Source organism: Lichenostomus cassidix, chromosome 20 (assembly GCF_008360975.1).
Source record: "Lichenostomus cassidix isolate B80296 chromosome 20, HeHo_3.0, whole genome shotgun sequence".
Lineage (NCBI taxonomy): Eukaryota > Metazoa > Chordata > Aves > Passeriformes > Meliphagidae > Lichenostomus > Lichenostomus cassidix.
The window spans coordinates 13,240,585-13,263,835 of NC_139500.1; the positions used below are offsets into that span (position 1 = coordinate 13,240,585).

Genomic DNA, 23,251 nt, shown 5'->3' on the forward strand with positions numbered 1-23,251 from the left:
CCAAGTACGAACAGTTTGAGAGCACCATTGGCTTCAAGCTGCCCAACCACCGCTCAGCCAAGAGGCTCTGGAAGGTCTGCATAGAGCATCACACCTTTTTCAGGTGAGGAACCTTCTCCAGACCTCCCTTCCCAGAGGCAGACATGCTCCTGCTTCAGCTGCAGTGGGCGCACGTTTTGGGCAGTGCCAGAGGGCCCAACCATGGCTTGCTGACATCCTCCCACCCCTGTGTCCCCTAGGCTGGTGTCTCCAGAGCCACCCCCCAAGGGCTTCCTGGTGATGGGCTCCAAGTTTCGGTACAGTGGGCGCACGCAGGCACAGACGCGCCAGGCCAGCGCCCTCATTGACCGCCCCGCGCCCTTCTTCGAGCGCTCCTCCAGCAAACGCTACACCATGTCCCGCAGCCTGGACGGAGGTACAGCCCACGGGGGACAGAGAGGGACACTGCTCCACGGCAGGAATCAGGGCGTGCTGCCCGGCCTCGCTGGGCAGCGTCAGGTGGCATCCCTGTGGCACGGGGTCTGTCCCCACCCCAAGGGGTAGCTCAGACTGCATGAGCAGGGGGACGTGGCAGAGTCAGGGTCAGGCCGCTTAGGGACACATCACCCTCTTCCCTGTGCCCTGGGACCCCCAGGCCCATCTGCCCCAGGTGTGACCTGGCAGGGGCTGGGGGCTGGGGCAGGAGCAGGGTGGCAGGGCTGGGGTGACCACACTGTCCCCATGGGCAGGGGCTGGGGGCTGGGGCAAGATTGAGGTGGCAGGGCTGGGGTGACCCAACTGTCCCCATGGGCAGAGTTCTCGCGCCCAGCCTCTGTCAGTGAGAACCACGACGCCGGGCCCGAAGGCGAGAAGCAGGATGAGGACGGTGAGTTTGGCAGCAGGAGACGCTCTGAGATGGAGGATGAGGAGGTGACCACCCCGACGAAGATCAAGGAGCTGAAGGTACAGCCGAGGTGGGCAGAGGAGGGTGGGGGTGGAGGGGGAGGCAGGCAGGGCCTTGGCTGGCAGCAGGGCTGGGCTGCAGGCAGGAAGGGTCACCTCAGGCAGGGTCCCTGCAGCCCTGTCTGTGTCAGCTGTGCCCCAGGCCGGTGGGACCCTTGGGATGTAGCTCTTGGCCCCACCAGTGGAAGTGGGGCTGTCACAGGGGTTTGGCTTAACTCGGATTCCCCAGAGCCCTCCAGGTGGTCTCAAGGCTCATCCCCAGGCAGGGCTGGACCTGGGAGCAGCCCAGTTCTGGGACAGGTATGGGGATGGGGACAGGCTGAGCACATCAGTGGCCACCACTCCCTAGGCACAGCCCACCCCCTCCTGTCCTGGTCGCTGGGCTGTCCCAGCCCATTTCAGCCCCATGCTGGGAGGGGAGGGGGGTCCCTACCAGCCCATCTACTTAACTGTGATGTTTGTGACAAGTGCCCTCAACTGACCCTGCTGGTTACTTTTAACCCTCTCTTTGCTGCCAGCCGGAACATGAAACAACCCCCAGGCACAAGCAGGAGGTATTCTCTCTCTGGAGTATCGTAGTTCTCATTGGTGCATCATATTGTCCATCCTTCCCAAAACAAGTCCATGTGTCACCCTATTTACTGGAATACAAGATGCGCCGGGCTGGGGGTTGGGTGCTGGAGGAGCCCGAGGAGCAGACAGCTGGGGATCAGCTGTGGCATCTTCTATCCCACTAAGTAAGGTGGTCCTGATCGTGCCTGTGAGCAAGAGCCCTCCCAAGGGCGGGAGAGCCGCTGGCCCCTTGGGATGACCTGGCTTCTGCTTGTGTTCCTGACCCCACTGTGTCCTCGCCTTGTGTCTCCTCTCCTGTGGAGCTGGTCCCATCCTCCTGCTGGCACCCGACCCATGCTCTGCTCCTGCCTGACCCAAACTGCCTCATCCCCCCCCCTGCCCAGCTCTCCCACAGCCCCCCGAGAGCCGGGCTGGGGCTCCCCAAATGCTGTGGCTGCCATCCCACCCCCACGGGAGACAAGAGGCTCTGAGCTGCCTGAGGGGGCCAGCACTGACAGCAGCCCTGTGCCTGCCCACCCTGAGAGCAGAGAGAGAGGCTGAGCCCTCCCTGCACCAACTGCTGTGTCTGCCATGGCCCCATCAGGAACCATTCGTCTTGACTGCTCCCCGGGGGATCCCCTTGGATCACAGTGGGATGGAGATCCCAACAGGAGGTGCCAATGGAAGCAAGCACAGCCAGGGGATGGGGTTGGCCATGCTGGCATCACCCAGCATCCCCGTGCAGCCCTGCTGGGGGTGGGCACTGCCCCGACCCCCGCCCGCCTCATCGCTTGCCCACTGCATGTGCATGTGCTGCGCCCAGCCCAGAGGTGGGCACACCTGAGCCCTCCTCAGCTCGGACACGCGGGGCCAGGGTGGGGCTTTCCCTGAGCAGTGCTGAGCCTTCAGTGTCTGGAAGGTTTGGTGGGGCATTTCCTGGGGCTCTCGCGGGTCTCTGCTCTGTTGCCGAGGAGGTGGGGGGAGGTATTTAGGGGCCTCCTTTCGAACTTCAGGAGAGGTTTGGGGTTGGGTTTGGGTTGGAGGCAGAAGCCAGGTTCCTGCTGGGAGCTGGTTTGCCCACCTCTGTGGCGGGACGAGGGGGCCACCCCAGTGCCTGTACCCTCACCGAGCCACGCTCTGACACCTGAACCCTTGTCCCTGAGTGCTCTGGACTGTCCTCTCTCCACAGCAGATCAGACCCCACTTGCTCCAGGCTGGTCCATGGGGATCCAGGCTTGGATCTGTGCTGCCCAGATCCAGACATCCCTGGACCTCTGTCCCTTGGGCAGAGCCTGCTCTGGAGTTGCTCTTGCTGGAAATGCCGCTCATCTGCCCTGCTGGGACAGAGCCTGGGCTCCCTTTGTGCCTGGCGCCAGAGAGCAGCAGCACAGGCTGCTGGTGTTTCCAGCATGGCCCCATTCCTTGCTGATCCCAAGGGAGAGCCCACTTTCCCCTCCAGGAGGCTTTAGCTTGTCCCCAGCCAGGAGGACACAGAGCCCTGGAGATGCCACCAGGCCATGCCATGCCTTTCACCTGCCACACACATTTGGCCCCGTGCTGCCCTTCTGCTGCTTCTTGCAGTGAATGAGCTGCTCCCTCTCCCAGTGAGACCTGCAGACCAGGGTGCTCCACCACGCTCCTCATTCAGCTCCTGAGACCCTCAATTCCAGCCCAGAGTGAAGCCAACCCTCCCAGTGCCCCTGCACATCCCTTTGGCCTTGGCTGCTGCTGTAACCATCGCTCTCTTCCTCTCTCCTTCCCAAGTTCTTAGACAAGCCAGAGGATGTTTTGCTGAAACATCAGGCCAGCATCAACGAGCTGAAGCGGACCCTGAAGGAGCCCAACAGCAAACTGGTTCACAGGGACCGGGACAGGAGGCTGCCTTCCTCACCAGCCTCTTCTTCACCCAAACACGAGGATGAAACACCAAAGGGAACCCCTGAAAAGGCCACTGAGGTTCGTTATGTAGTTATGCTGCTTCTCTTCCAGAGAGAATGAGGATCTGGTGGGAAGGAGTCCCTCAGCCTGGGGGCTCTGTTCCTGTGCTGCCTTGAGGGAGCACGGTGGGAGTGACATGCTGGGGACAGCGGTGTTGTCTCTAAGTTTTTGAACCATTTTCACACTGCTGGGGGGGGATCTCCCCAGGCACTGCAGGACACTTCTCTGGAGGTGTTTTGGGGCTACCTGAGAGTTGGGCTATGGCTCTGGTGGCCTGTGGGGTGGGGTTTTGCTCACCCTTCTCACCAGCAGCACAGCTCTTGCCTGGGGGTGTCCCCAGCAGAGCAGGAGCTGTGCAGAGCGGGCCCTGGTGCTCTCAGCAGTGGGACCTGGGTGGTGGGAGGAGGTGGAGGGTGAGCAGTGCCACGCTGGGATCCCATCCCACATTCTCCCCTCTGGGCATTCTGCATGCTGGCTTTGCACAGGGACCGTGGGGTGACAGGAGAGCACTGAAATCAGGGTGCCAGGACAGAGTCCCCAGTGCTGGATGTGGCACAGCTGGACTCTGTGGCCTGGGGCCCTGGTGGGCTTGGTGCAGGCAGTGTGTGACAAGAGTGTCCCTGCTGCCAGCCTGGATGCCCTGTCCCTGCCAGGGACCCTTCCTGCCTGCTGTCCCCCCAGCAGGCTCTGGAGCTAGCACTGTGCCTGCAGCAGGGGACATGGCTCCAGGAGGGTGGGTGCCACACGTGGGGCTGCTCTGCCATGCGGCCAGGCTGTGGAGAGGGCACAGGGTCTGCAGGGAGTTTGGGATGAGCCCCAGCACAGCCCTGACATCGGGGCTAGGGGAAGGCTGTGGCCCCTCAGCAAAGCACTTGGTTTTTTCATGGACTGTATCAGGTGCAGACATGTGAATGGAGCACCTAGAGCTGGCACAGCTGTGACCTCTGTCCATCTATCTATCCATCCTTCCATCCATTCATCCATCCACCCACCCACCTACCCACCCTTTGTTCCTTCATTCCTTCTCAAATTCTCTCTTTCTCTCTCTCTCTCTCTTTCTTTGTCTCTGTCTCTCTGTCTCTGTCTCTCTCTCTCTCTCTCTCACTGTGGGTGCTGGGGTTTCCGTGCTGGCACAGACGATGGAAGAGGACACCTTAGACGATTTTGCATCTGAGCATGGAGCTTCCCTAAGCATGGAGTCTTTCACGCAGAAAAGCCTTGTCTCCTCTCCTGAGGTTGTCACCATCCTCTTCTCCCCCCACCCCTCACTCTCACCATGGGGGTCCCTGGCCTGCCAAGGGGTCTTGTGCCCTTTGAGCAGAGCTGCCCACAGCTGGGTCCCCCTCTCTGGTGACAGGCAGGACCCCTCCCAGGACAGGGCTGTTGGTGAAAGCTGCTCCCCTGGCTGTTCCTGCTGAGATGTGGTCCTGGAGAGAGCTCCCAGTGCTGGTGTGGGGCCGTGCTGGAACCCAGTGCTGAGGGTCCCGAGGCAGGGGTGACCTGATGGCCTGGGCACCTGGGTGGCTTCTCCAGCAGCCTCAGGCTGTCCTGGCTGCAGCTGGAGTTCCCTAGGCCCAGGCACCCTGGAAAAGGGCATCCTTGGAGGCATCTTTGGGCTTGTACCTGTGCACAGCTGGGTCAGGCTCTGTCCCTGTGAGGAGTGTGAGCTCTCAGCACCCGCTGTGTTCAGGTTTAGCTCTGGGGAGGGGACAGCCAAGGGTGGTGCCTTCACTGAGCAGAAGCAGGCTGGGCTTTGAGCCTTGGTTCTGGCAGGGTTGGCCAGGGCACATGCAGTGCTGGGACACTTGTCCTGCCTGAGCAGGGCAGAGACAGTGGGGTGGGGGGCAGGGGACAGGCTGGGCCCCCTCTTGCTCCATGTGGATGTCCCTTAGTCCATGCAGAAGTCACCAGCACAGTCAAGAGCCTGGACCTGGGCTGGCTGGAGCAGTCTCCTGGAGGCAGGATGGCATTCAGGGAGGGCTTGGGCACAGTCTGGGCTTCACCAAGAATATGACACCTTTACTGGAGCAGGAGCATCTCCCAGTCCAGGTTGGCACTGTCTATATTCCAGTATTTTGGAGCTGGAGGACAGAAACACCAGATGTGAGGTGCGCACACATCTCTTGAGTCAGTCTTGCCCTCAGGGTGCCCAGCCTGTGCTGGGATGCAGGTGCTGAGGTGGGCTCACCAGTGGTTTCTCTGAAGGCATTGGTGACTCAGCCCTGACATGTCTCCACATATCCCCACAGGCCCAAGCCTGTGGTCCCCATGAGGGATTCATGGTCCTGAGAAGGGATGGCATGAGGATGACACATCTGCAGAGCCTGGAGCTTTCATCAGGGCCAGAAAGTCCCCTGGTGCCCATGGGCTTCAGGCCCACTGAGATTGGGTAGTCTGTCACCCCAGTCACCTCCATCCCTTCGTCCCCACTCCTGCTGGAGGACAAGAATGCTGGGCTGGGCGGTGCTAAAAGCCTCTCCAGATCCCTGTGTTGTCCCAACATCTCATATTCCCTCATTATCCTTGCCTGAAGCCCATGCTTTCCTCTCAGGTGAGCTGGTTCTCCCTCAGAGCAGGGAAGGGCAGCAGGGGCACTGAGGGATGCCCAAGGGAGAAGCTTCTGTGTGCCCAGTGCTCTCTGAGGTTGGCAGGGGCAGAGGCTGTCTCTGCTCCCTGCTATGACCTCTTTCCTTTCTGTCTCTGGTGCTGCCTAGGCCACAGTGGGGGTGACCTTCCCAGTTGCTCCTGTCCCTAGAGCAGATGTGTGGGGAGGGAGGAAGGGCAGGGGAGTGTGAAAGTCACTGATCCCTTGGGAAGTCAAGGCTACTCTCTGGACAGAGCCTTCCCAGCAGCATCCCTTCTGAGGCAGCTCTGCCTTGGCTCCATCCTCCAGCACACTGACCTCCAAAGCTCAGGAGTTCCCTGCTTCCCTGGGGAATGTGCCCCATAATCCAGAGATCTGCTCCAAACATCCCCCAGAGGCCTCAGGCTCTGGAGACACAAGGGCTGCCCTGAGCTGTGGCTAGAGCTGGCAAAAAGCCCTCCGGAGCAGAGTTCACATCACACCATGGAGGAGCTGGATGTCCCTTGGACTGAGCTGTGCTCGTCTCAAGGCTTTGAGGAGAAGGAAGAAGCTAGTTTGGAGATAAATCTGAAGCTTTGGGGTTTTCCTGACTGGTGAAGAGGTATTGTCATGGATGAATGTGTTCCAGGCTCCAGACATTTTGATCTACATTTATCTTGGGCCTTAACTCAGAGGAGGAGCCTGAAGAAACTCATCCCCTTTGCGCAGGGAAGGTCTCCTCCAAAGGACTCTGGTTTCAGCCAAAGAGGGCTTTGCTGAGGAGATTTGTACCCATGGCCACAACGTGTCCATCCTTGTCCTGGCTGAGAACAGGTTCAGCAGTGGGACTGCAGGGCAGGAGCAGGAGAGAAGCTGCTGTACCCTCAGGAAAGGGAGCAGTGTCCCGGCTCAGCATGGCTGCTGAGTGGAAAGAGGGAATGCTGAGGGAACGCCAGGCACCAGCCTGGGCTGCCCAGCAGCACAGTGAGCCACCCCATTAGGGGGGATGCTGCTGCCACAGGTCAAACCCACCTGGGAACGACCACAGTGCAGGCTGGTGCTCCTGGCAGGCACTGACGGGCTCTGCTCCAATTTCCATGGTCCGGGAAGGAACAAAAGCCGCGTTGGAGGCAGGCGTGGAGGACGGGAGCTGGAGAGCAGCTGGTGCAGGGCAGGGGGCTGTGGGAGAGGCCGGTGCAGGGTAGGGGGCTGTGGGAGAGGCTGGTGCAGGGCAGGGGGCTGTGGGAGAGGCTGGTGCAGGGTAGGGGGCTGGGCTCCGCTGTCCTGCAGACCTGGCTGCTCAGTGGAGCTGCCTGGCCAGGGCAGAGCCCCGCCAAGGATCCCCCTGACACCAGAGGAGGAGAGGGGCACCCGTTCCCGTGGATGTCCTGGCACTCAAGAGCTGGCACCTCCCTGCCCTCAGGGGTGGGGTGTTCTCTTTGAGGCCCATGGGCTGTACCCCAGTGCAACCCCCGAGTGCTTCCCTGCAGGCTCCTGGGGATTTTCAGGAGCAGAGGGAATCTTGGCAGAGCCCTGGGCAGGGGTAGGCAGGGGGCTGCACTGGGGGCAGGGGCAGGGCCTGGGGCACTGTGCCGAGGGAGCTCTGCTTCCTCTGGCGCCTGGCAGAGAAGGCAGGAGCTGGGAATGGCATTTTTCTGCTGGGAGCTTTCATCAATTTCTGATTTCCTTGTGGGAGCTCTTCCACCAGTAACTGGTTTTCCTCCTTTCTTTCTCTCCTCTAATGTTATCTTCCCTTCTCTCTGGCTCTGCTCCCCTCTGACTCCCTCCCTGTTTTCTCTTCTCCAGTATCAGTTTCTAGGTTTGCTTTTTAGGTGTAACTCTTCCAAATATTCCCCCTGTCCCCCTGCATGGGGCGAGGCTCACTTTTCCATGGATCACTGTTCCTGGTCGGGGCAGGGAGCAGACAGACAGCCCCCTCCCTGGCCCTGGAGTGCATCTTAGTGCCCCCGAGAGCCACCCTTGCCTCTGCTGCAGGCCTTGCCCAGGCAGGCTGTGCATGGGCAGTGCCAGCCCCATGGGGAGCCCCAGCACTGCTCTCCATGGCGCAGATATTCTCCTGCTACTCTCTTCCTGTGGGTCACTTCCTACCTCCCATTCCAAAAGATGGATTTTAGCAGGGCTTTGTTCTTTGCACTCGTGAGGCCTTTAGCTGATGTGCGTGATGAGCACGTGGATGTACAAGGTGTCCCTGGCAGCAGTGACCTGGTGTCCCCTGCCAGCAGCACGTGACATTCCTGCTGTGTCCATGCTGCAGGACGCTCCATGGCCTTTGCTTGGTCCTGCTGCTGAGCCCTTGCTCTTTTACACTTCCCAGGGAACCTTTCATAGGTGACAGTTTCTGAATCACTTGGTTTCAACATGGCTGGGAACCTCTGCTGAGTGGTGGGTTGTGAGATGTCCCCAATGAGCTGGAAAGGAGGGATGGCCTTTCAGGGAATCTGTGCTGCAGCATCTGGTAGGAAAGGGAAAGGGCCTTGCTGATGGCTTCAGGTGGTTTCTTTCCCTGCTTGTGCTCTTGGCAGTCTGACACATTCTTAGGGCATGCGGATGAAGCCGAGAGTGAAGCTACCCAAAACCCAGGGCATTGCTTCCAATGAAATCTCACCCCTACGAATTGCCAGAGCCAGCTGAAAACAGGGGGGCAGCCAGCTGTGTTCCCCTGCCTCTAGAGAGACTCTGGTGGCTGTTAATGTGTCTGCTGGGAGCTTCACTCCCACTCTGTGCCTCCAGCAAAGCCCCAGGTATTGCAGGTGTGTCAGGGAGCTACCACTGAGAGCAAAGCACTGTCCCCAGAGAGGACACTGGCTCAGTCCCCAGTGTGGCATCAGCCCCTTATTTCCAGTCCCTCTCTCCATCAATGAGTTGCCAGGCTCTTTGTATAGAGCCTTAACTCTGGCCTTGATAATAATATCAATGATGATGATGATGATGATGATGATGATGATGATGATGACGACAATGACATAGCCAGCCCTGTGCCAGACAGACCAGCTGTGCCACTCGTGCCAGCAGCACTCGGGGCCAGGGTGTCTGATGCGTTTAACTCTTCTTGCTCCAATTGCAATGCAGGGCTCGGAGCACTGGGTATTTATAGAGAGAGAAGCCCCTAGGCTGGAAGCTGTAGCTCTGAGGAAAACTCTGAGAGCCAAGACAGAAGAAGCACGTGCAGGGACCTCGGAGGTGAACACGAGTGGGAGCCTGATGAAAGTGGAGGTGACAGTAGGGAAAGCCAAGGACGTGGCAGGCCAGGAAGAGCCGGCAGCTGCAGCCTTGGATACAAGGAAGAGAGCCAAAATGATTGCTAGTCCTGAGGATTTTGAGTCTGTGTGGGAGGATGAGCTCTATGAGAAGGAAAGCAGGGGGGAGCCCAGCCCGGGGGCGACACATCCGCCTGCTGAGAGCAAGGATGGGGAGCCCCGGGAGCCGGGCAAAGGCGCAGCCATCAGGGAGCCAGGGCTGCCCAAGCCCTGTCAGCCGCCTGAAGAGAGGCTAAAGACCAAGATTTTGGAGCCAGAGCCTCCCCAGGAAGAAGACGAGGTGCTCTCCAAGGAATGGGCTTCTGCAGCCTGCAGGAAGCAGGAGGCCAGAGTGCCACCCACGGCCCCAGAGCTCCTGAAAATTAAAGTGAAGGCTGGCGACGACGGCTCGGAGACTTCTGCAACCCAGAGGATCATCTACTTAGGAGATCCAGAGGGAGAGGAGAAGGACAGTAAAACACACGTGGTCTCAGACACTGGTGGGTGGCTTGGTTTGGAGGAGAGACCAGAAGCCACAATGAACACATCCGGGGAGGGATCTGGGCATGTGGCACCTGCAGCAGAAGGGCACCAACACAGAACAGTGTCTGGAAAACCTGCTGGAGCACCAGAGCAGCCCAGGATGGGCTCTGATGGGACCAGCCTGGGGGGACATCCCATCTCAGGGTGGGAAGAGCTGTCCCTGCAGCCAGAGAAAGCACCTGGTGCTGGGGTGCCCGGGGGAGCATCCGCGGGAAATGAAGCCCTGCCGTGTTCCTGGGAGGTGGGAGCAGCGGAGATGGAGCTGCAGAGCCCAGTGGGAGGCTTGAAGCCATGTGGCCTGGCAGGGAATGGCCCTGGGGCTGAGGAGCACAGAGGGAGCCCGGCATGGTCCCCAGACAGCTGCACAGCATTGGAGGGGCTCTCGGGAAGGGCTGGAGCAGACAGTGACAGGGAGGAAAGTGCCAGAATGGTTCTTCAGATGGAAGAGATAGAGCCCAAGTCACCTCCATCATCAGCTGGCTCTCAGCAGGGCCACGCTAAGTCTGTGGGGTTGGAGAGGGACAAACCCAGTGCTCCTGTCCCTCCACCAGTTCCCCAGAAACCCAGCCCTGTCCCCATGGAGCTATCTTCGGGCACAGAGCCTCAGGGCATGGACGTGGCCCTGGGTACCAGCCCTGCCAGAGGCGTGGCCGTGCCCCAAGGTGGAAACTCCTCCACAGAGGTGGTACTACCTAAGGACACTGATCCTGAATCTGAAGAACAATCCCAGAATGTGGGATTTGCCTCATGGAAACCACACCAAGGGACAAGTCCTGTTATAGGAGAACCACCCCAAAACACAGACACAGCAGCAGAGTCAATCCAGGTCAGAGACCCAGCCACCAGGGAGGTGGCCCAGGACATGGACCCTGTCACAGCACAGAGCAAAGTCCCTGCCACCGAAGAGCCACTGCAGGAGGAGAAGCACAAGATCGAAGAGCTCTTCCAGGACTCAGGGTCAGGGAAGCCAACCAGAGATGAAGGCTCTGAGATGGAAGAACTGTCCCATGACAAAAGCCCTGGCATGGCTGAGCTGCTCCCCAGGGCAGAGGAACCTGAACACCGGACTGAGACCATCCTGAGAGACCTGCCCCAAGAAGGCCCTATGGCTGGAGGGCCTCTCCACACTGCAGATCCCAAAGCACAAGAGCCACAATGGAGCTTGGAGTTGAATGTGAGAAAAGATCTGCAGGGCAGGAGCCGGACAGTCAGAGAAATCACCAGGGACAGTGACGTGGCTCCAGCGCAGCCACCACAGGATGACTCTCCTTCCAAAGAAGTTGCTGATGTCCCACACTTCCAGTCCCCTGTAGCAGGATTGTGCCAAGGAAGAGAGACATCACAGCTCTCTGCCTTGGTGATTGAAGGTGGGGCAGAGCAATCAAGTGGTGGGACACATCCAGCAGAGCCTGGGGAGTTGGTGTGCATGGCTGGGCTGTCAGGAGCTGTGTCCCAGGAGCACGGGGATGTCACTGTGGCCCCAGGAAACCAGCAGGACAGTGAGAGCTACAGGGAAACCTCCGTGGCCTCCAAGATCAAGATGTTTGAGCAAAGCGAAGTGGAGCAAAGGGAGGCCCAGGAGGGACAGGAGCATATCCCTGAAGCTGAGACATCGGTGACAGCTACAGGGAAGATAAATCTGGCTCAGCGTGTACCCATGAGCAAGGGCCTCACCTCACCCCCTGCAGTGGGACCTGTGTCCAGTGTGAGCTCCTTGGCTCTTCGGCACGGGGCTGATTCAGGAGACACCTCCCAGCCTCACTCCCTGAAGGAAAATGTTTCTGTTGACCCGGAGCATGAAGAAGACAGTGCCGACCTGGCCTCCCCCGACTCCGGCTGCGAGCTCACCCTGGCCGAGGCCGTGGTAACTCCACCGAACCGTCCGGACGGACGTTCGTGCGCATGTTCTGTGGCTCTGCCCGTGTCCAGTGGCTCCTCACACATCCATTGACTGGCAGCAGGCGCTTTGCATCCCTGTCCTCTCTGTCTGTGTGTGTGGTCAGGCTTTACTGGCTGCATGCGCAGCCGCCGCCCAGTCGGTTCATCAGCTTTTGTTTTGCGCCCCCCCAACATTTTGGCTCCCTGGAGAATGCCGCTCGCTGAACTCAGGAAGGGCACCCGAGCTCCATGGCCGGGAGCAGGAGAGGGCGCCGGGGGGTGGCTGGAGGAGCTGGGACTGTCACGGACACGCAGCCCCGGCAGCGGCGTGCCCACGCTTCCAGCTTCGCCCCCGCATTTCCTACATTGGTTGATACCTTTCTTGCTTAGCTCCCACCCCGCCCTGCCTTCAGCAAGCTGGTGGCTGGGTGATGGAGTAGCCTTCCTCGTTCTTGTGAGCGCTAGAGCAGCTCCTGCAGAGTTCATGTCTTTCCAACTAACCTTTTTCTCTAATCCAGAGCAAATCTCAGGAACCAAGTGGGGAAGAAAAGGATTTATGTGACCCATCAGTAAAACCCAGCCTGAAAGAAGAGAATGTAAAGGCTGCTGTTCCAGTGGTGGCGCAGGTCTCAGTGCTGTTTTGCTAAGTGCTTCCCCCAGCAGTGTGAGCGCTCGCCCGCGGCCAGGGCTGTGCTGCCCCTCCGCTCCCCCTGCAGGGCTCTCTGTATGTATTGGTCAGACACACACCCCCAACACGTGGCTGCAGGGCTGTTCCTCCGGGGCTGCCGGACACCCTGTGTTTCCCCCATACCTCTCAACCTCCCACAGTGCCAAGGGAGGGTTGTGCCAGCACAGCCCAGCCCGTGGGGTGACGGCTCTGGCTGCAAACACCTGGGGCCAACACCAGGAGGTGGGGGTTCCTCTGGCATCGGTGGGCTTAGAGTTGTTCCTAAGGGACAGCTGGGTCTAGATTTCCCATGGCTTCATGGCAAAGCGTGGCAAGGGAACACGATGGCAGAGTTGAGAGGTATGTCTGTGTCTGGAGAAGAGCGGATGGAGGGAGATCATCCCTTGGCCCCTGCCATGCTGTCAATTACACTGACCAGGTCACCCTGACACTTGCCTGAGGCCTCTGGAGGGGCAGGTGGTGTCATTGGGACAGACTCACCCCAGGGCAGCTGGTGGGCTGGACCTCCTGGGCCCGAGGTGATGCCCCCCAGGATGCTCAGTGGAATTGGCTCACTCCTCCTCAGTGGAATTGGCACCCTCCTTCGCTTGTCCCTCACCGTGCCTGGCTGATGGGCCCTTTCCTTTCAAACTCTTCTCTCTTTCTTTCCCTCGTTTGTTTTTTTGAGTCACTGACATCTAATAGCCCTGTGTCTGAGCTCTTTCTGAATGTGTCCTATCAGACCCATTGTTTTGCATCCATCTGCTTCCACCAGTGCACAGAAGTGCCTCCAAGCTGGCCGAGCTTCTTTTCCGTGTGACCGAGCCTTTTTGAGATGATTCATTGCCAACAAACTTTTGGCACAATCCAATTGAGTTGCCTTCTCTCCCTCAGCAAAGCTGCCGCTGTCAGAAAGGTTTCGGTCTCCATGCTTGAGTTGTGTTTGACTCTACTCTGTGATGTTTGCTGCAGCCTTCCTCCTCCTCCTCCTTCTCCTCCTCCTCCCACCGTGTCCCCGCGGTGCTCACGGGCCCCGTCTCTCCACGATTGTGTCTCCTTCAGAGAGCGGGCGTGAGGGAGGGCCCCGAGGAGAGGGTGAAACCGCCCCGGCACAGGGCCCCTGAGAGTGACACTGGCGACGAGGAGCCTGACCAGGAGAAGGACTCGGTCTTCCTGAAGGACAACCACCTGGCCATCGAGCGCAAGTGCTCCAGCATCACGGTCAGCTCGACCTCCAGCCTGGAGGCGGAGGTGGATTTCACCGTCATCGGGGACTTCCATGGCACAGCCTTTGAGGACATCTCCCGGAGCCTACCCGAGCTGGACAAGGACAAGAGTGAAACAGAAGATGAAGGCCTGGTTTCCTTCCAGCACACTGACAAAGTAGTTCCCGGACTGGAAGAGGATGTCAAAGGCAGGGATAAGGTCTCCCAGGCCAGCCCAGATGTCTCCCAGCCAGAGGTACACAGGGATGCCATTCACCAGGACTGTGCCGGTGCCATCATGCCTCCATGTCCCTTGTGCCCGGCATTGCCTGGCGGCTGTGCACTCCCAGCTGGTTTGGAGGAGCACGCTGGCTGCCACCCGCCCATTCCTGCCCGATGCATGCTGTGTCTGTGTTGCATGGCTCTGTCATGTGCTTCGTGCATCTGCTAACCAGGAGAAGTCACTGTCACCTCTCAGTCCCTGCATTTGGCTGCCCTGTCCCTCACCCCACAGCAGCATGTGTGCCACAGGGAGGGCACGTGGCACTAACCATCAGAGTTGTCCTCATGTCTTGCATGAATTCAGTGCCGGGTTTGTGTAGTGCAGAGCCATGTGCTGCCCACTAACCTCTCTGGTCATGCCGGGCCTGGGAGGGATTGGCCTCATGGAGCCACTCTGGAGCTCATGGAGGGTCACTCTGTGCTGGGAGGGATCACAGCAGGGCTAACAAAACTGCATGTGCATGTGTGTGGGGCTGAGTGCATGCATGGGGACAGCATGGTACAACCACCCCCACCTCCATGTGGCCTTGTCCTGTGCTGGGCCAGGGCCATGTCTTGCCCAGCCAGCCCAGGGCAGCCTCCAGCCCTGCAGGTAAGTTCCCAGTGCTGGCCAGAGCTGCTGAGCTCAGTCCAGACCTGGAGCCAGGAAAGAGCTGCAGAATTAGAGGGAGCTGCCCCTGAGCCAGCCTGGAAACCCTGGTGTGGAGTGTCCGGTGCGCTGGCCAGGAGGGCCATGTGCCCCAGGGCAGGCATGGGCAGGGGGCTGTTGGCTTGGAAGTGCTGAGCACTGGCAAAGCATCCCCCATGCAGGAGCTCTTGGCAGCTCCAGTTCTCTGCAGCAGGGCAGTGCTGGCAGCCTGTGTCCATTGCCCTGAGGCTCTGACACCCCAGGTGCATCCAGAGCCACCAGGAGCTGGTGCAGGTCACCAAACAGCTGTGGCACGTGGATGAAACTGATTTGGTCTCACCAAACTTTTGCAGAACCGTTTGTCCTTATCCATGGTGTCTCTAAATCTATCCAGAAAATCCCAGGGACATAGCAGCAGGTCTGATTTGGGGTGTGTGGGTCACAGGGCACTGTAGGTAGTGTTCGTCTGACCAGGGCAACAGCCCAGCCTTGCTCTTAGCCCAGGTAGGGCTCAGTGTGACACTTGCAGGACATCCTGTGTGTGGCATGTGCAGAGCAGCGAGGCAGGGACGCTCTGCCAAAGAGCACAGAGTGGTTGGGTTGGAAGGGACCTTAAAGATCATCTCTTTCCAGTGCCCTACCATGGGCAGAGTGCTCAGGGCTGTTGGCATCACGGCCTGGCTGTGCTGACTCTCTGCTGTTTGTCCTGCAGCCTTCAGCCCCAAAAGTGGATGCTGTGACCGTGAAGAAGCCTGAAGCAGAAGGCTCCGCTCCCCATCGGGTCAGCACCACAGACACAGCGCAGGTGACATGGTGGCTCTGTTCCCGTGGCCTTACTCCTCAAAGCCCCAAAGGGGCTGAACCCTGGGCCTCCCCAAAGCCTCAGCCCACCAAAGGCTGTCCCTGGCAGTGGTGCTGGGAGGGTGGGGACTTTGTGGGGTGGCTGGGGCCTCTGCTCAGCCTTGGCTTGCTGAAGTCCCCAAAACACAAACAAAAACCCACCCAGAGGTATTCTCCGAGTGTCCCTGGCCCCATCTGCCATGCCACTGGGCAGTGCTGGCACACGGGGACATCTCCAATGGGTGACAGCCAGCAGCTGCCTGTGGTCTCGTGGCCCACCCTGGCTTCCTCTGACAGCAGGGATATGGCCACACTGTCCCTGCAAGTGTCACTCACTCCCTGGTGGCACCTCCAGGCTCACTTGGTTTTCTTTGCCTTGGCAGGTGGATGGAGGCACCCCAGGCAGCAGAGACAGCAGTGCCACTGCCCAGGCTGGCACCGCAGAGGCAGCGCTAGCAACCTCAGTAAGCGGGGCTTGCCCTCGAGGGGTGGGGCAGCCACTGTCCCCTGCGGTCCCTCTGCTCTGGCAGGAGTGACCAGGGCCAGCTGTGCTGGGGGGACCCTGCCCCACCGGGGGTGTTTGCAGAGGGTGACACCGGCCATGTTTGCCCCCTGTGCACCTGAGCCAACATGCCCTGTGCTCTCCTTTCAGGATCACAGCACCAAGGCTGGCAAAGGGGCCGCTCCCACCACAGACCTTCGCTCCCTGTCACCGGTGAGGGGGGACATGGTGCCACCAGCCAGGCAAAGTTGGGGAAGGCAGCCCTGTGGGTCTGGGAGTGGGTGGGATTGATCCCACAGGTCCTTCCCCTCCGGTGTTCCCAGCACTAGCACCCTGGGCTGATGTGTTGGTACTGGCAAGGGCAGAAGGATGCTCAGGGGAGCAAGATGTCAGGAGATCTCGGCCTGTGGGCTTTTTCCTCTGCCAGATCCATATCTTGAACATCTGCTTGAGGAGGATAATTCCCAAAAAATACCCCAGTCCCTGATGCAGTGGGCTGAGATGAGATGCCTTTAGCCCTGGGTGTCCTGCATGGCCACCCCAGACTACCCACAGTCCCCTGATTCCCAGGGGAAGTAATGGCTACTAACCATCCTGCCCAGCACAGCCCTTCCTCTGGGAAGGGATTTCCTACTCCATCCCTTCATTTTGATGGAGTCCAGCCTGACCAAACCAGGTGCTGCCCCAGGCTCATCCTTTTGTGCTGCAGGGAGAATGGAGCCAGCACTGGGGCTGAGGTACCAGTGCAGCCTTCCCAGCCTTCCTTCCCAGCCCTTGGCACACACAGTGGGATGGAGAGAGACAGAGGCAGCCTGAGAGCTCTGCTGGGGTGGCCCTGAGGGTGGGTGGGGAAGAGCTCAAAGCTGCCATGAAACCCTGTCCCCACTCTAGAGGCCCTTCCCAGCAGCTGTGGGTCTGGGGTACTTGTGGAAACCTCTCCCTGTCCCCCCCAAACCGTCAGTGCACTTAGAAGCACAACTCAGTGCCTTTTTCCCTTGCCACCCTGTCCCCTCTCATGCTTGGCTGAGTGAGTGCATCCCAGTGGGAAGGTACTGGCTTTTTGGGATACCCCCTGACTCCACTGCTCCGTGTCCCACAGATCTCCAGCGGCTCCGCTGGGAAGGAGGTGCTCACCAGCATATTCAGCGCCACTGCGGAAACACTCTCCACTTCCACCACCACCCATGTTACCAAGGTGAGAGTAGCTCCAGGGGTTCCTGAGAGCCCCTGGGATTAGAGGGGGGCTGGATTTGTTTTGTGGTTGGTACAGCAGAAAGGGCCCCTCTGCTTCCAACCAGTCAAGAGGTATGTGCTGTCCTATGGGAATGGCAGTGCCACAGAGTGCCCTGTGCCCTGTGCCCTGTGTGCTGCCTGTCCCATCCAGCCAGGTGTGACCACAGCAGGCAAGCACAGCCAGGGCTGTGTATCCAGCCAGGAGCACGCCAGGGGTGGGCACTGAAGGCTTCAGCAGAGGGTCTCAGCCAGGGCCATTTCATCCCCAGATTAACTACATGCTCTGCTCCTGGGGAACAAGGGAGAAGACAAGAGGAAAAGGCCTCAAGTTACACCAGGGGAGGTTCACATGGAGTATAAAGGAAAATTTCCCCATGGAAAGGGTGGTCAGGCTGCCCAGGACAGTGGTGGAGTCACCATCCTGGAAGAGTTTCAAAGATGTGTAGCTGTGGCACCTGGGGACATGGTCAGTGGTGGCCTTGGCAGTGCAGGAGAAACAGTTGAGCTTGGTGATCTCAGAGGGCCTTGCCAACCTCAGTGATTCTTTGATTTTATAAAAGACAGCAGCAGCTGACTGAGGGAGCTGAGCAGCAGGAGGCTGCTTGGTACCTGCCCCCTGCCCTTCTCATTCCCCTCTGTGTATCCCAGTTCTCACTGAGGCAGGGGTAGTGGGAGCTCTGCTGAATCACAGGGCAGGTCCTGAGGGGATGCTGGTGCTGTCCCTGCTCCCATGGCAGAGTTCCCCCTGCCTGGAGCTGGGGCAGGGGGTGAGAGCTCTCCTTCTCCTCATGCAGACTGTGAAAGGGGGTTTCTCCGAGACCCGGATAGAGAAACGCATCATTATCACGGGAGATGAAGATGTGGACCAGGACCAGGTAGGAGCAGAATGCTCTGGCTTTGTCCAGTTCTTGCTGTCCCTGGATGCAGCACTGCATGTTTCTGCTTCTGGCTGAACCTGTTTACCCCTTTTGTCTAAAAACTGACCCCTGAGACCCTAAACTTGTCCAGCAGAGCGAGGTCCCTATGGGTGCAGTGACCCCCAGGGCCGTGTGCCACCATGAAACTGTGGCAAAGGTCACATCCCAGTGCAGAACACAGGGATGGCATCACTTTTGTACTGTCAAAAAGACATTTCCAGATGCCCTTTCTCTGTTGAAATACTCCAGAGTGACCCAGGTCACCTCTCTCTTCCAGCTCAGGACTCACTAGAGGTTGAGTCGCTCCAGGTGATGATGTTTTGCCTCTCCCTCGATGACAGAGGAACAAAAAAGGGACACACTTTTGTGATGAAATAACAAAGACTTGCACAAGTCTTTAGGGCCACAGGGTCATTTTCCTATGGCCTCACCCTTAGGGATTTGATGCCTAAGAAAGAAATTCAAGAGATAAAGTAATTAAAAGGCTCTAAAATTATTTTTTAGAATTATAATAATGAATCTGATAATTCCTGTCGATTTTCTAGTGTTTTCCTTTGCCCAGGTTGCAGTAGCACAGCCCTACAGAAAAAAAGCAGAGAAAGGCAGCACATGAGGGCTCCCAATAGTGGATGAATTCCCAGTCATGCTGGATTCCCATGCTGGGCTTCAGCCTCTTCTGCCAGGCTGCTCTGGGTTCAGCTTTGAACCCCTGCATTCCCATCCTCCTGGAATCCCACTCTGATCTTGGAATTCCATCAGCTCCAGCTGCTTTCTGGCCACAGTCAGGGTACCTGATTGCAGCAGAGGGAGGATAAATGCTCTCTCTCTCCCTTCTGCTTTCCAGGCACTGGCTTTAGCAATCAAAGAGGCAAAACTCCAGCATCCCGACATGCTGGTAACCAAAGCTGTGGTGTACAGAGAAACAGAGCCCTCTCCAGAGGAAAGGGACAAGAAACCTCAGGTGGGTGGAGAAGCTGCCAGGTGTGATTTACACCTGCTGGGTAAGAGCAGTGTAGCAGGTCATGGTCTCTGGTTGGTGGCATGGCCACCTGGCTGTGGTTAGGAAGCCACTACCATGCCACCGAAAGCAATGCAGTGGATGTCACCCTGCTGTCGTGCTCAGTACAGGGCTCAGAGTCATTTACATGTAAAGGGGAAAGGACCTGCTCATCCCCCTGAAGTGTGGAGGGAAGGAGGGGACAGCAGTTTTGTGGATGGGCTGAGGAACTTGGCTACAGGTTCTGCAAAGCCAAAATATCAGACCAATGTTGGCAAAAATGGTAATTTCTTTATAAAAATGCTATAGTTTCTTCAGTCCCACTCAGATCCCCAGGCTGTGTTTTTACACGCACACAGGTGTAGGCAGCAGCACACAAGGTTTGCACCTCCCCACAGACACCCCAAAGCTGTCACAGTCCCAGACACTTCTGCAGGGCTTGGGGAGTCTTGCCCCACCCTAAACCCCCTACTTGACCCCATTCCCCCTGTCAGCCAGGAGCTGCAGCTCCTGCAGGTTGGCACAGCCACCAAATCCCCGTGTGGGAGCAGTGAGGACAGTGGTGGAGAGGAAAAGGGATAGTTTGGGGAGCTCTGGCAGTAGCCAGGCTGCAGGTGTGTTTGGAGAGGCTCCTTGGAAATGGGATTTTCTGTTTCTTTATTGTATGAAAGTTTTGATTGGCAGCTTTTAAGCCTGGAAAAGCAACCAGCAATGCGGCTGGGAAGGTCAGGAGAGGCTCGTGGAGCTGCCTCATCCTGTCCCACAGTACAGACAAGCCCAGACATTCCTGCATCCCATAGGATCCACCCAGTTTTAGCTGAATGGCTTAAAGTGAGGGAGCAGCAACTCCCCCTTCTATCCCCCATGCACCAACACCAGCCCAGTGCCTGAATTCCTGCTAATTACCAGAGCTCCTGCTAATTAAGTGCAGACTGTGGCCTCAAGTGTTTGCAAAGTCCCTGTCCAGTGCCCTTGACCAAAGAGAAGCCTCCATGGACTGGCACTCCATGACTTGGTCCTTTCCATCTGCCTTGCACAGGAATCTTGACCAACATGTTCCTGGAAGTCAACATCTGTATTCCAACCTGGAGAACAGGGGAGAAGGAGCCTTCATGCTGGATTTGTCAGCAAGACATAGACATCCTGGCTGCAATGTTCATGGCGAGAGACAAAAATTTTTAAAAAAGGAATAGCAAATATATTATATATATATATACATACACACACATATATATATATATATATAAAAACAGGAAACAAAATGCATCCTTGCACTGCTGCTATATGCTGGAAACGAATAGCAAACAACACCACCAACAAACAAAGCCAACCCTCTGCAGATAAATTGAAGAATTTCCTGGATTGGTGAATAAATCAGATTTAAAAAGTCATAATAATAACAATAATCTCAGTAACAATACAATAAGCCACCATCTTTTGCATGTTACATGAAAGGACACACAATCATGAGTTCATTTGTTGCACACTGAATGGAAAGGAAAACTGCTTTGCAACAAAGCAAGTAAGCAAACTGAAGTAAAAAACCACAAGCAGAAGCAAAACCATTCCCCACCTCTGGAAAGAAGAGAGAAAAACATTCAAGTTATGACCTTAGAGTTATTTTCCAATTCGCAAGTGTCATTTTGCCCTTCTCCTCATTCCATGCTGGTTTTTTGCATTTTTTTGGGGGTTCTGTTAACTTTTCCCCTTTCCTTCCTTATCTTCTCTGTGCACTTGTCCAACCTCTTGTTCTCTGAAGGTATTTAGGAATGGGTTTCATTTCAGACACAGCAAATGATATGTACATGGTTTCTCATCTCTAACGAGCAGCCTGTGGGGTTTCATATGGATGTGCATTTCAGTTCTGTATATTATTCTATATCACGGAGGGGGAGGGAGGGAACAATGCTGAAATAATTCAACAGTGCTGGTACATACAATGCCAACATTTTGAAATTATTAACTCTTGGATTGACTGTGGTTGGTGTATTTGGAGACTCTTAGATCACACATGGGACTCTGAGTCCTGCAAGAAGGAAACGGGGAAGGTTTCGGCCGCTGCTGGTTGAGGGAGAAGGGGAGAGAGTGAGGGACAGGAATGTCCCGCTGGCTGATCTGCAGTGTGTGGTGGTGAGGTTTGGAGGGGCAGCAATCACCTGGAGGGGCAGGGAAGGCTCCAGCTCTTACAGCCGTAGGCAGGAAGGGCTCAGGGCTCCCCTCCAGCCCACAGAGCCGTGCTGGTGGATGGAGTGGATTTGCTTTATTTCTGGATCCCAGTAATGGAGTTACTTGAGCTTTGTAGTAGGGTCAAAGGCAGAGGGGCTGTTTGTGCCCTGCCTCCCCCACTACCTAGGTGTGATGGCAAAGGGCTGGGGACAGCACTGGCAGGGCATGGCAGTGCTCTTCCACCCTGCCTAGGGACACACCATGCCGTGTCCTCCCCTGCAGAATGTCCCCAGCATCCCATGCTGGGTGGGAGAGCCCAGGAAGGGTCAGTGGAGCTGGTCCCAGCTCAGCCTTCAGCCACAGGCTCCCTCCAGGGCTGCCTTTGGAAGGGGATCGTGGGCCAAGCCCAGGGCCCCGTACACTGTGAACCAGGCAGTTCGGGTAGGCTTGGAACCAAAACCAGAAAGCAAAGGAAAGAATTGGGTTTCCTTCTCTGAATTGTCTCTAGCTCCTGCAGAAACAGAGGGGCCCATGACGCTGCACCATTTTGCCTTTAGTCTCCCACCCCTCACACAGACTGTGCCCAGGAATAGGTGTGTTCTGCCAGGTCCTGCCAGGGCTCGCAGGATGCCCGAGCAGGAGCGCCTGTGCTATGAGGATGCTGTGGGCAGACCCTGCTCCCACCTTCACTGTCCTAGGAGGGAGCTGCTCCCTGGCAGTTGCTCACCAGTTGCTTACCAGTGTGTCCCTGAGGACTCTGTCCTGGCAGAAAGGTTTCTCCTGCAGGTGTGGAAGGCAAGAGCCCAAGGGCTGTTGCCAGTGCCTTTGCCAGTGCCGCTCCCCAGCATCCAGCCAAGTACTTTCAGAAAGCACAGCCCCAACCTAAAAACAGTTAAGGCGGTTGCAAAGAGGCTCCTTTTCTCTCTTTTGTTTTCCCAATGCACCTAAGCCAGCTGTGCCAAGCAGTGGCACTGCCAGGGGTGGTGGAGGGCCGGGGTCTGCCTGCCATGCTGGCATTCTCCAGTACATGGCACCGTTCAGGCTTGGGGGAGCCCACCTGGCTTGGGCACCCCCACAGCCCACCCGAGGCCCCTGTGACCCTGCAGACTTGCTTTTGGTGCTGTGCACAGTCTGAGAAGCAAAGGTTCCCGTTGGAATGAGCAACTGTACAGAGTTAGGCTCCCCATGCGCTTGGACTGCTGTGGGTTCCGTTTGCAGTGAGCAGCCCCTGGCTCCCACAGCGTGTTCATGGGTAGCAGTGTCAAAAACTTTTTTTTTTTAAAGAGGGGGAAAAAAAAAGGAAAGAAAAAAGCTCACTGCTTGTTCTCCTGGCAAGGTGTGGCTTTCTGCTGCTCAACCCCAGCCTGCCCATCACCGCGCTCCGTTTCGGATAGCTGGTCACTGCTTGTTTTCTTCCAGGGGCCTTTCTGTGGAAAGGGGTGGGAGACACGAGTGCCTGTTTTTACCCAATCCCACAAATTCATTCTGAACCTGGCCTGCGATTGCATGAGTAATAATAACAGTAACAGTAATAATAATAATATTTATTTTTATTTGAGAAGCACCTTACCAACCAACTGCAACGCTCTGTTGTTCCTTCACTAACTCTCCTTTTCTCTTCCCTTGTTCTCCCTCTCCCCCTTTGGTCATACTCCTTTTCAGTGCTCGGTGGTGTATGCGTGTGTGCTCACTGTTCTTGTATTCAATAAAAGTGAAATAAATGTGTTTGATGCTAAATCAGCCTGGGGCCTCAGTGGACTCTTTCCTGCTGAGAGGATGGAGAAGTGAAGTGGCAACCTTGCAATGGGGGGCACTGCATGTGGAAATACAGTACTTTGTCCAAAGAGAAGATCATAGAAATGATGGAATTCCAGAATGGTTTTGATTGGAAGGAATCTTAAAGCTCATCCCATTTCACCCCAGCCATGGGCAGGGACACCTTCCTCTAGCCCAGGTTGCTCCAAGCCCTGTCCAACCTGGCCTTAGACACTGCCAGGGATCCAGGGACAGCCAAAGCTTCTCTGGGAAGCCTGTGCCAGGGCCTCCCCACCCTCACAGGGAACAATTCCTTCCCAATCTCCCATCTAACCCTGCCCTCTGGCAGTGGGAAGCCATTCCCCTAGTCCCAGCACTCCAGGCTC

At 57.2% G+C, this 23,251-nt stretch overlaps 1 protein-coding gene across 11 annotated transcripts in view; it reads left to right on the forward strand.

The window, feature by feature from the left end:
* The window catches only part of EPB41L1 (erythrocyte membrane protein band 4.1 like 1), a 64,175-nt gene extending 41,325 nt beyond the window's left edge, over nt 1-22,850 (forward strand). For 3 of the 11 annotated variants that reach the window (XM_085079128.1, XM_085079129.1, XM_085079130.1), the window contains 16 exons: nt 6-103; nt 240-415; nt 794-942; nt 1,461-1,496; nt 3,259-3,450; nt 4,569-4,667; nt 9,086-11,659; nt 12,192-12,299; nt 13,403-13,801; nt 15,168-15,260; nt 15,679-15,759; nt 15,948-16,010; nt 16,897-16,992; nt 17,825-17,905; nt 18,792-18,908; nt 19,984-22,850. In XM_085079128.1, coding sequence (XP_084935254.1) covers nt 6-103; nt 240-415; nt 794-942; nt 1,461-1,496; nt 3,259-3,450; nt 4,569-4,667; nt 9,086-11,659; nt 12,192-12,299; nt 13,403-13,801; nt 15,168-15,260; nt 15,679-15,759; nt 15,948-16,010; nt 16,897-16,992; nt 17,825-17,905; nt 18,792-18,908; nt 19,984-19,992 — 4,371 coding nt within the window. In that variant the 3' untranslated portion in view covers nt 19,993-22,850. The remainder of the gene's footprint in view (nt 1-5; nt 104-239; nt 416-793; nt 943-1,460; nt 1,497-3,258; nt 3,451-4,568; nt 4,668-9,085; nt 11,660-12,191; nt 12,300-13,402; nt 13,802-15,167; nt 15,261-15,678; nt 15,760-15,947; nt 16,011-16,896; nt 16,993-17,824; nt 17,906-18,791; nt 18,909-19,983) is intronic. The other 8 variants (XM_085079131.1, XM_085079134.1, XM_085079133.1 and 5 more) reach the window with 8 other exon arrangements.
* Nucleotides 22,851-23,251: the final 401 nt, after the last annotated feature.